Source organism: Eumetopias jubatus, unplaced genomic scaffold, assembly GCF_037043125.1.
Source record: "Eumetopias jubatus isolate StellerSeaLion01/CBP00866 unplaced genomic scaffold, mEumJub1_p1.0 scaffold_9, whole genome shotgun sequence".
Taxonomy (NCBI): domain Eukaryota; kingdom Metazoa; phylum Chordata; class Mammalia; order Carnivora; family Otariidae; genus Eumetopias; species Eumetopias jubatus.
In genome coordinates this window covers 129,864,346-129,876,702 of record NW_028274815.1, presented here as the reverse complement: position 1 = coordinate 129,876,702, position 12,357 = coordinate 129,864,346, and the positions used below count along the sequence as shown (strand labels likewise).

The 12,357-nt window shown below is 49.1% G+C and overlaps 1 protein-coding gene across 4 annotated transcripts in view; it reads right to left on the bottom strand.

Annotated features, from left to right (window-relative positions):
- The window catches only part of PTPN1 (protein tyrosine phosphatase non-receptor type 1), a 63,044-nt gene that overhangs the window by 10,900 nt on the left and 39,787 nt on the right, over window positions 1–12,357 (bottom strand). For 2 of the 4 annotated variants that reach the window (XM_028125206.2, XM_088026796.1), the window contains exons 2-4: window positions 11,376–11,466; window positions 8,297–8,397; window positions 5,197–5,295 (exon numbers count right to left, since the gene is read on the bottom strand). In XM_028125206.2, coding sequence (XP_027981007.1) covers window positions 5,197–5,295; window positions 8,297–8,397; window positions 11,376–11,466 — 291 coding nt within the window. Of the gene's footprint in view, window positions 1–5,196; window positions 5,296–8,296; window positions 8,398–11,375; window positions 11,467–12,357 lie in introns of those variants that run through there. The other 2 variants (XM_028125208.2, XM_088026797.1) reach the window with 2 other exon arrangements.

The window sequence follows — 12,357 nt, the reverse complement described above, 5'->3', positions numbered from 1 at the left end:
CTTTGTGTAGCCATTTCAAAGATTACCAAGAACCGGATCAGTGCTGCTGGCACAATGCGGACCTCTTACCCCAGGGGAACAGAACCCAGTCTAGAAGAGACTGTGGGACACTGTGAAAACGCTGAAGGGCTGTAACTGAATGTTTAGAGAAGGCGTGGAGAGGGGCTCCTCCAAGGCTTGGGGTCACCTGCTGCCCCATCCCACCCTTTCATTCTGGTTTGGCTCAGTTCCAAAAAATCCTTTTGATTTTCTACTTTAATGATTTCAGGAACTATTTGATGGTCTTCATTTAAGTACAGCTCATTAACTTTTTCTTCAAAGCAAGCAAACTCCCAAAGATTTGGTTTCACTTAGAGTTTAAGAAAGAAAATTTGACTCAAACTTAGTGGCATACTTTGAGTCAAGTTTCTATACCAGATCTTTCTGTTTGGTGATGAACATTTTGGACCAAAACAGCAGGTAGATGGGGGCTAAGCTGTAAGGTCTACAAACCAGAGGGTCAGACAATGTGCCTAGACAGAGGGAACCCCAAAGACATTATGATTTCCATCACATGAAATTATCGAACTAGCTCTTTGGGAAATGGTATAAATTCAAGCCCACTGCAACTGAACACGCACTGGCCCACCAGCACCCTCTCTGAGGCACAGGACAAGCTGCCTGAAATGCCACAGTAGGTGAAGGGAGCCCCTCCAGGCCCAGCCTCTTTCTGTTAGAAGAGACGGTTGGTGCAGATCAGTGACAAGGGGGCGTAACAGCAGTCAACACTATGGATGTGCTGTGGGAATCCAGAAGAGGCAAAAGTTCCAGGCTGGCTGAGGTTACAGGCAAGCGATCAGAGAAAACCCTATGGAAGGAGTGGCCTCTGTCATGATCCCAGGGTCCTGAGATCGAGCTCCACGCATCAGGTGGGGAGTCTGCTTCTCCCTCTCCCTCTGCTCTCCCTCACCGCGTGCTCTCTCTCTCTCTCTCAAATAAATAAAACCTTAAGAAAAAAAAAAAAGATGTGGCCTCTGACAGAGGCATGCTCGGAGGGATGACGAGGATTTCCCAGTGACTGCCCAGAAGCCAGTCTCAGAGGAGCAGCAGGGAGCAGGGCCAAGGGAAGACCAGACCACGGCGACTCTGGTGGCAGGCCCAGAACCTGGTGTCACCTGGGCAGTGAAGAACCAGGAGGCTCCTGAGCAGAGTGAAGACAGAATCAGGAAGGCCCACCAGTCCTGCCCTAATGAAGCTGCACGCTACCCAAAAAACAAGAGAAAAAGAAGAAACAAACCAAGAAACACCAGACTGGGATGCCGACATAGCATCAGACATCATGGTCCTGAAACAGAAGGCCAACAGGGCCTGGACCGGGCCTGTTTGAAAGACCGGGCCAGTTTCACCCACATTCCCTCCTCACACCAATGAGGAGTTGCCAAAGATGAACCCCTGGAACAGGACCAACCTGTCAGCATCAAAGCAATTCTGCCCCTCGGAACCCGAAAGCATCAATGACATGGCGAGGTCCCCTCCTGAGCCAGAGGGGGTGGGGCAGCTGGAAGGGAGACTTGAGTAGAGGCTTCAAGGATGCACTTTTCCTCCAGTAATCAGACCCGTGCAATTCCTGAAGACCCCAGAGGCAGACAGACTGCCCTGGTGGGTTCCACGGCACGTGTGCTGGAGCGTGCCCCCAACGCCCTGAGCGGAGAAGCAGAAACGCAGGACGGCTGGGTGCTACCAAAGAAGAGGCCAGTGCTTTCGGGTCTCACGGGCAGGGAAGAAGAGTCTTTGACATCTCACCTCCACACAGCAAACACTTTCAAAACCGAATATAAAGCCCAGTAAGTCTCCGTGATCTGGGTAAAGACCAAGACTCTGGAACTCCACTAGTGCGCAACTCTGGCGCACACTAAGTGTCAATCCAGCAGTATTTATTTTTTAAGAGCTCTCAGGCATCCACAGTAACATGCCGTGCTCTGCTTGCTGTCATTTCCTGTAGACATTTCTGTTTTAACACACAAAATACAACAAAACAATAAGCTTAAGAGCACTACTTGTTGCTATTCTATTAAACTGATCCATCCCACCCTGAGAAGGAGATTTATTTTATTAGAAAGCAGTTCTTCACCAGAATTCAAATTGTGCCACATCCTGGGTCAGCAGCAAATGGTGGCGCCGACGTGCTGGGTGTCTGCCACAGCCGCCCTTCCCACCTCGAAGCTCGATGTGAGAGAGAGGCCTTGGGGCCTTCCAAAACAGCGAGGCAATCTTCAGAAAAATCCATGAATGTCACCTGGGGTGACCCTGTGATGCAGGATTTGGCTTTCCCAAGGAACGATGAACCAGACAGCTGACTAAGCAAATGGGTGAACCCTGACGTTCCCACGACACAAATCCAGAGCCTCACCATGCACAAAAGTACTGAAGTCAAACAGCACCTTTAGTCAGGGGTTTGGGAGAGAGATACAGGCGATGTTTCTGGTTAAACATCGCCTTGTTTATTTCTGCTGCCTAAACAACAATCCCCGCCCTTACACACCAACACACTCTTCATGGACATGTCTCAACTCAATCTTTAACTCGAACCCGCAAGAACTTGGGCTACTTGGATGAGCCCCGTCTAACACACATAATCATTTTCTGCACCACTGTTTTCCAGGAAGCACATGGTCCCAAAAGAGTAACAGGCAGGTCTGCCAAAAATAAGAGGGGCACATCCTATACTATTCAGAGAAGGAAGGAAACCAGAAAACAAATATGCACTGCATGGAAACGCTCTGCAAGCTGGTTCTTACCATGGGCTGTATGCATAGTTTGTAATTAGATCAGCTGGGCAAATAAGACACCACGACTTCTTAGAATTTTCCCCAGTCAGCTCTAATGGGGATGACAATGGTGATGCCGAATTGAAATTGCTGATCCCAAGAAACTTTAAGAATCTCAAACCACTCGCTGCTTTCCACGCCAGTGCGCATGCCTGAATGACCCTGAGCAGGAAGAGTAGTTACACAGGAAAACAGAGACTACTGTCACATGATCACAGTAAACTACATGAAAACCAACTAGCCAGGTTTCCCTTTTTTTTTTTTTTTTTAAATGGCCAAGGGGAAAAGCTGTCCATTTACAGTCAGCCTTGGATGGGACACAACCAAGAGCAGGCCTGGGGGCCAGCATGCAGCTATAGGGTCAGGACAGCACCCTCGCTAGACTGGGCCAACGGCAAAGGGGTTTCACGCAAATTCAGTAACACTCAAGTAAAAAGGAAATGCTACCATACCCGATGATTTCTGAATAAATGACTCAATTTAAAATTCCCAAACCCTCCACACCATCTACAACAGTGCTTCTCAACGGGGGCAATTTTATGTCCCAGGGGACCCTGGACAACGTCTGGAGACATTTTTGATGGCCACACGTGGGGGTGGGTGTGTTAGCGGCCCCCTGTGGGCAGCGCCGAGGCTCCGAGACCCCAATCGCTCACCAGTGCCGAACATGTGCACAGGCCACCATGTCTGTCTCACTTTCCCTTGCAGAGTGTGTGTGCTGTGGGAACCTAAAGCTTGTTTCTTTATTCAAAATTGCTGACAAGAGTGGTGACGGGTGGAATCGCATTTGTAACTTCACATTTTACTAATCAAGCCACTGAAGCAGAAATCATCAAAACCCACTTTCACTGAAAAAATTTTCTCAGAAGCATTATTTCATTCTTTGAACACTCAGGTAAGCTCTTCATCTGTTATTATCAAGCAAAGAAAAGCTTTAAGAAAAGGGGGCTGAGGCAAAACCCATGATTTTAAACTTGTGCTGTTGTAAGAGGACCATCTGCCGTGACTAAGACTGCTGCTGGGGGCGCGCGGAGGGGGGGGGCTTTGCGGTGAGTGCTTCCTGTTTCACTACGGGCGTTTCCTTTGATGTGTTACTTCTCTGCACTTGCATTTGTTCCCTCCAGGGCCATGACTGTGCTTTCTCTGGAGGGGCGGCTTCTCTGGAGCCTGCGTGCTGTCCTGGCCAGCCCAGTCCGAGGCGGCCAGGCCAGCTGCAACAGCAGTGGCTTGGCTGAGCCCGAGCGTCGTGCCAGCACCTGGCAAGGCCCGGGCACACGCAGTTCTCTGTGCCTGGGCTGTCCGCTCCTCCTGATGTCCACATTCCTCAGCCCATCCCAGGGCCTCCCCCGCTCTGAGGCTGGAGAGCCCCGAGTGTGCTGGCCGTGGCGGGAGAGGAGGGAAGGAGCCAGGGTAGCAGGGGTGTGGCGTCTATTCGCTCCGTTTCTGCCACACTGTGCCCTGCACACCACGTCGCCTTCCCTGGGAGACAGGCCTCCAACAGGCAATCTGCAGAGTGAGGGGGTGGAGGGAGCACGGGCGGTGGCTGATGCGAGGGAAGCACCTGGAGATACCTGCCAGAGAGCTGGGGCTGGGCAGGGACTCAGATTCTGTTAGGCCAGAGAACCTGGCAAGAAACTAACAGCAGAAGTGTGTTCTGGCTGGAGTCTGGAGATGGAGGTGGGAAGTCGGGGTCCAAGTTAACTTGGTCCTGTAGCCACATTATGCACATCCCCGGAGGCTGTGGGGGTCACACAAGGGTTTTCGGCTCGGAAGAGGTGTGGTGACACTTGGGTTTCAAAAGACCGTTCTGGAAACCGGGGGCAGGGTACCCGGAAGAGAGCAAGTGGAGAGGCCACGGCGGCAACCGCAGGGACAGATGCGCGGAGGGCACTGCCTGCATCATCACGCACCTCCAGCTCACAAGCTATCCTGGGGGCTGTTTAGAGAGCTGCAGAGAACTTGGGAGAAACGCTAACACAAATCCTGCTGGAAACACACAGGCAGACAGCATCCATGTTAAAGAGGCGGCCGGGAGCCAGGCGTCTGCGTATTTGACAGAGGCGAATCCCGAATGCGGCCGCTGCCACAGCTCCCTAATGGAACAGCAGAACACACACGGGCACTCCGGAGAGGGACCGACTCGGGGGGGGGGGGGGGCGGGCGGAGGTCCAGGGCAACTGGACTTTCCCCCTCTTTTTAATTCATTTGCTTTTCTGACTATAAACTTGTTATTTATATAATGCTTCTTTAAATTTTTCTAATAAAGAAGATATCACGTAAAAGAAATATAAAAGCAATGTAAAGAAATAAACTCAGACAAAAATGTCAACTTCACGGACTGGGATACACATGGATGGTGAGGTAAACAGGAGATAAATCCATGACTTACCGATCCTTTCTCCATCACTCTGTTGAGCATGACAACGCCCCTGCTTTTCTGCTCCCACACCATCTCCCAAAAGTGACCACACGTGTTAGGCAAAGGGCCCTGCAAATACACAATCCACAAAGTGTATACCATTTTACACACCGACACGCTCCAATGCGAGCACACCACTGGCGGTTGGCAGACGACAGTGCCCTGTGGCAGAGTGGTGGCTGGGGCTGGGGCTGGGGCTGGGACAGGGACCGCCCTCCTCCCCGCCTAGTGGTCAGTAACCTCAGTTCTCTTTTCCGCCACGCGGTGAAAGGTTATTTCTGCCTCGCAGGGCTGGTTCGGGGCTGACCCACAGAGGAGAGAAAAGGCTGATTCTGCTCTCTGGTGTGAGATGACTGGCAGAGGGGCTCCACCGAGGTCCCTCTGGAGTGTGGGTGGAATGTGGAACAAAGCTAGTGGGTGCAGGCAAGAGGCAGTATGGGGAAGCAATCGGCAGCGACACTTCCGGCGGCTAGAGTCTCAGCTCCAATCACTTATCATCCATGTGACCTTGGACAAGTCACTTCACATCTCCATGCCTCAGTTTCTCCACCCATTGCTCTCGACTCATCACAGTCCTTATTCACATGGTTGTGAAAGTTAACTACGTTCACAAATGTAAAGGCCTTACTTACCGCAGCACCTGAAACATAGTAAACGGCCAGTAAAGCGTTAGCTGTTATTCCTATTAATAATGATGGACCTGACCATGGACTGCCTTCATCCTGGGATCGAGGAACATAAGAGATGTAGACACAAATGATCAGTAGGGTGGCCCAAGGGGTCCAGTGTGGGCACCAGGACACGGTGGGCTGCCTGCCAACCCAGCAATGGGCACAGATGTTTTCTGGACACAAGAAAACGAATGCCTCTGGTATGTGTCAAGTTGTCAGTGCTGCCTGGAAGGGACATCACCTCGCCCCTCCATGACAGAGCGTGTCACCTCCTCCAGCCAACACCAGGTCTACAATGGTTTCTAGTCTCACCTTGTCTCACCCAAACTCTCCCGATTCTTTGCAGCCGTTCCCTTCAGGTCCCACCACACTTTCCCTGACCATGTGAGCCCTCAGCGCCCACACACTTCCCTGAACTCCGCTCCCTCCTGCTGCCTAAACCGGGCACATCCACGCTCCACACAGAGCCTCAGACAACAGCGCTCAGATGCATAACCCTCTCCAGCCAATTAACAGAAAAATGGCTCCTAGAAGACAGGGGTCCCGGGGCCTCCTGGCTGGCCACCTGGGTCTTTCATCCTGCAGCTTGGGCACGAGGACCAAGTCTCACAGCTGTGGCTCTTACCAGTTACCAGCCTGTCACCGTCCCCACTCCCCATCACCCTTGTTTAGGATGGGTTTCAGGGATGAAAAATCATACAAGATCCGAACGGAGAACTCAGCCAACGATTCACTGTGGAAGTGACAGAGGGCACCTTTGACATCATTCTCTACACTTCCATACCACTGCCTTAAAAAAAAAAAAAAAAAAAAGACTACAGATTTGTATTATTTGCATAATGAACACTGAAAATTTAAAAAATGGGCAGGGTTTTCTTGGTTTTGTGGCTTGGAAAATATGTCACTCCTACTGTCTAGAGGTACAACTCTGGGGTCAGGTTACTTCGATCCCTTTTACAAATCCCAGGGCAAAGGGTGACCGTGCAGGCAGCTAGACGGTACAACCTGGCAAAACAGAGAGACCTTCTGCTGTGCCAAGTAACTGCTGGGGCATGGGGGTGGGGAGGATGGTGGTATACAGTTTCCATGGTGATATCCTAGCGCTCCACTTGACTTTATACCCCTACCCGTCTTTACTTTGGACTTCTTAACCCCACACCAAAGCTGAATGGCTAAAATCAGGAAGTAAGAAACTTGACTTCTTCTAAAAAGAGAAGTTACCAAGAAGCTGCTTTTCCCTCAACCTCTTCCCGCCAGCCTGCCACTACAAGGATCTCCTTCCTTGTCACCCTACCCCAACCACCCCGGAGGTGCTGGGAAGACCACAGCCTGAGGTCTGGTAAAAGGCCTGCCCCCTACACATATACCAAGCACTTCCTCAATGGCCCCGGGACTGAGCACGGTGTGGCTGATATTCCATACACTGGGAGGCACGTGGGCTGATGCTCCTCATGGACAGAGGAACTGGGACATGACAAGACCGGGCAGCAAAAAAGGGCCATGGCAACTATGCTCTGATCCAGCTCCCTGCCCCAAGGCAGCCTTCGTTCATATGCCCTCTGGCTTCACTGTCATTTTAACCTCCCAGTATTAAAGAGAAGTACGATGTTCAAAATCACCCTATACACCAAAGCCATACAGAACACTGATGAATGGATATGGAATGAGAAAGCAAAAACTACGACTAAAAAGAGAGAGAAACTTCACGTGTTTAGAGCAACTTACAGGTAACAGACTAAGACTTGAGAAAACGAATTAAAAAGAAACTTCTCTATCCTCTTTCCCTGATACCCATGGTCTTGGGGTCATACGCGAGTAAGTGTTTCACAAGAATGTCAAGTATTAAATCATTTTTGTGATTTTTTATCCCACAAAGATGCCAAAAGCCAATGGGAATTGTAAATGATTTTGCATGCTTGTCCACACAATCTAAGGATGCTTTTTTTCTGGGCCTAAGAATGAAGACCATGCCAAGGAATTCTGAGCGGACACCTGGATGAAGATTACTGGTCTACTGCTAACCCTCTTCGATTCCCGTGAGCAGCCTTGATGCTCTGAAGTGAACACTTACGGAATCAACACAGGTGCGGGCCCTTCTCTTGCCACGGCCCTGCTGCCTCTGGCAGTGGGCCCACAGGCAATTCTGGCATTTCATGCTGTTTTCTATAAGCCCAGCAGCGGTGTACTTCCCAGAAAAGATATGTGTTACAACCAAACAGAGTTTCTGAAGGAAGATTTTTTTTCCTTCCTCGTTGCTTTTTTTGGATTGTGTACAACCTGGCCTTCTAAAGGATGTGACAGATTTTATTTGAAGTATAGATGACAGTACTCTGAAATTCTTAAGTTGACATCAAGTAAGGCAAAAACCCATCAAAGAAAATCTTGGACAATCCAATTACCTGGGTAAGAATGTAACTCCTCTGGGCTTCTTCCATCTTTATCAAACTAGCATTGATGTAGTCATTCTCTTCTTGATGCAGTTTAATCCGACTATGGTCAACTGAAAGGCAAGCCAGAACTCAGATGTTAGTCCTGGATGACCAAAGTGTCCACACAGGCAGTGCACCCCATGGGGAAAGCAAAAAAGGTGAGTCGGTGGCATTAAGGGCATTCACACTGGCTGAGGCCATGTTGTTTTAACTGAGATTAGTCATCAATATGAGGAGGACTTAGTATTTTCAGAAAGGTTTCTGGTAGTGTTTGAAATTTAATGCTAAACAGCAACAGAGACAAACTACACTAAAACATGGGTTCTGTTCTAATTGGACAATCTATTCTGAGGTCTTATCTTCCTACACTTATCACTGCCCCACAACTCAGGAGGCTGTGAGGAGGGGGTGCCAAGGGATCTGTTCTTGGATGCCTAATACATACTTTCATAAGGTAAAAAAATACAGTGGATTCAATCTTTAAAGGGGAAAAAAATCCACCAAAAGTTTCACCCAGTCCCTAGAGCTCTAGTTGGTACAATGAGCCACAGTAGGTGGGATTTATGATCATATCTCATATGGTTTGAAGATGAAATGACGTAAATATATAGTGGTGTGGGAAGGGTTACCTTGAATTCCTTTATATAAAGTTTTTTCTTTTTTTTTTTAAGTTTCGAGTATAATACACTTAAATGATTCTAATCTATGAACAGAATTCAATTAGAATTGAATTCTCGTATTTCAAATTCAGGAACTGTCATGATCAAAGACATTTAAAAGATAATTAACCGGAAAAAATAAACTGAATCCAAAACACCGGAAGTACATTAAATGTAACTTTCAGAATAGTTTTTAAAAATAAACTCTCATTTGGGAGGTCTGCCCCAGGTTACTGAAAGTGCATAGCCACTTTTTTTCCCTTTTACCATGACTCGGTCACAAAAGCAGTGGTTCCCTGAGGGCTACTTTCCTTATCCCGCTAGTGTAGCTAACAAGAGGAGGTAGGTATTTTTATTTCCGGTACAACACAAGGGAGGATGAACTTGGGTGACCACTCGTGAACACTATCTTCTCTCCCCTAGCCCAACGGGAAAGGAGAAGTTAATGGGGACACACGGTTTAGGGCTTTTTGTTCTAAAAGATTTCAAGGAAATGTTTTTAAAAATTAGTCACCATTTGGAATAATGTTTCTCATCACAGAGGATTAATACAAATTGAAATACTTGGGTAATATTTAAGTCATGGAGATAGATCTCAAAACAGATGACGAGCCCACATAACCCTTCGGTGGGTTATATGAATGGGTTCAAACAGTAACTGGGTGACCTTGGCCAAACAACTCCTCCTCTGAGCACTGGGCTTTTTCATTGGCCAAATGGAAGACCAACAAAAGATCACTTTCTACCCTGAATCATTCTCCCCATGTCCTCCATGACCTTAAGAGCAAATTATCTGTCCTGCTGGACAGTGGAGTTGGGGGAAAACAAGAGAAACAGGAGTGAGAATGGGGTGAAAAGGTCTGGGAGTTGTTTCCTGCGAAGAATATTTTAATGATCTTCCCGCCCTCTGTAAAACTGGCTCATAAAACCACTTAGATGAGCACAGATGAGAAATGTAGAAAAGAAATATTAAGAGGACATCACGGTCTAGTGCAGAGTAAGGACGGCAAGGGGCTCTCTTGGCTCCACATGAACGATGCCAACAGTGTTTTCTTTGATGTTCAGAGTTGCTGGTTGGGACTCCACAACAGAATCACCGGAGGGGAACTTCGTTTTTTGTTTTTTGTTTTTTTTTTTAATAAAACCTGCTAGGTGCCACAGCCTAGACGTGCTGAATCAAGAGTGTCGGGTGTCGGGGCACAATCATGTGCCGCTTGATGACCTAGCTCTACACTTCAAATGTGCCTGGTGTGAGCCTTCAATTAACAACCATCCCAACCACTGGGCTAAGTGGCCTGTGTCATTTTATTGCACCTTCACGCCATCCTGAGATCTGCGTGGCCCCTGCTTTACTGAAGATGAGAGAACAGATCCATCAGCTGTAAGCAGCAGGCTGGTACACAGCCGGGTGGGGAACCATGGCAGCACTCAGAGGCAGACTGCCCGGCACCAACCTAGGTCCATTCCGTGCCCCTCCCAGAAACCTGGTGCTGCACAGCTTAGGGCAGGAGGCACTGCCGGCTCTTCCGCCGAGAGCGCGGGGGGCCGTGTGACCTAGCAGGCCTGTGGGAGGCGCCCGTGGGATGGAGGACTACTGCGTCCCTGGCAGACGGAAGAGACTGCCACGGGAGACGGGCAGCCACAACCCTCTCCGAGGGCAGGGTCTAAAATCCCTGGAGGTGAGTCAGAAAGTTCTCTGTGGCCTAGAGGAGATGGCAAAGTCCATGCTCTCTACTCAGCTCCAGTTTTTCTTGCTTTACACCAATTCCAACACCTTTAGTTCTCGACTCTCAGCAGATTCAGAGCCAGTCACTCAGAAGGCAGAGGCGGCTGTCAGAGGCCAGCAGGCAAGCTGAGAGATAATGGCAAGAAAGAGCTAGAAGAATGAGGATGGCGGTGGGAGGGTAGGGTGCATGGGGTTGGGACTCACAGGCAGAGCAGTCTTTAGCAGGCGGGAGCGCCACCTCCCTTCCTTAGTGCCTGTGCCGGGCACCATCACAGTTCAGTACAATGCTCGGGGGCTAATACTACTGTTGCTGAATCATCCAGAAAAGGTTATAGTATGCCTACTATACTCTGCTTCGGCTGGGAGGAAAATGATTCATCATAAAAATAGTCAAAGCTCGAAAAAGTGCTTTGAACTTAGCTGAATTTTCCAGAAACTGAAATCTTATTCCTTCTACAATCGTGGAAAAAACAAACCATTACTCTAAGTCTCTGATGCCTGGATTACAGCAAACAGCCAAGTCATAAAGCGGTACTGCCATGGCTTGATTACGAAAGCCCGGGGCACCGGGGTCCCGCCGGAGAGGCCCTGCCGCTGAGGGGGCGCCGCCGCGCGCGCACCCAGTGGGAGCAGTGAGACTGGTAATGGCGATGTGAATACTTACAGGGACTGACATCTCTGTACCTGTTTCGGTTTTTGTTCTTAGGAAGCTTGGCCACTCTACATGGGAAGTCACTGGCTTCGTGTCGGATATCCTATAAAAAAAAAAAAAAAAAAAAAAGGATAGAGTTCTCTTTCGAAATCCCTGGCATCAGGAAGCCATGCAGACGTTTAACCAAGCGTGGGCTATGTGCCAGGCACTGAGAGGACCCGGGACAGAAACACACGTCCAGGAGAACTAGGCAGTGTGGGGAGCGCAAGGTGATCATTCAGAGGCACATACAAGGTCCGGAAGGGAAAACAGATAGAGGACAGCTACACCTGCAATGGGAGGGTGGCGTGGGGCCGGGAGCTAGAAATACGGGGAAGAGGGCAGCGAGACCGAAAGGGGTGGCGGGGTCCGTGGCTCAGGGACACCCAGCACCGCACCGGCGAGCGCACACGTCTTCTGCAAGCGGCAGTGAGTGGGCTGGCGGGGGCAGTGACAGCCGGCTGCAGCACACACGTGGGCCGGCCAGAGCCGTGGAGAGCCTGGAACGCCACAAGCCCGGGAGCTCCCTCTGTAACCTTGTATAAAGTCACAGTTATTGAGAGCAGATAAAATGCACTTTTATGCCAACAACTGTTCAACTCCTGCTTTCCGAGGAGACGGTCGACAAATCCCATTACACCAAACTGTCAGAAAGAGGAAGTGCCTGGGTTAACAGAAGACCCAAATCATGCCTCCTGCTAGACTGATCACAGGCATCTACTTTTGCTCTTCTAAAACACCACGATAATCCCATTTAAAAATCTTTTCTTTTTAATTTGTATTTTATTCTTATTAAAAGATAAACCCATATGACAATGTGAGCATACTGAGTGCCACTAAGGTATACACCTAAAATGGTTACAGTGGTAAATTTTATTATGTGTATTTTATTACAATTAAAAAAAAAAAAGACAAACTCACAAGAGAGGGCAGAACAGGAGAAGGTAGCAGCAAC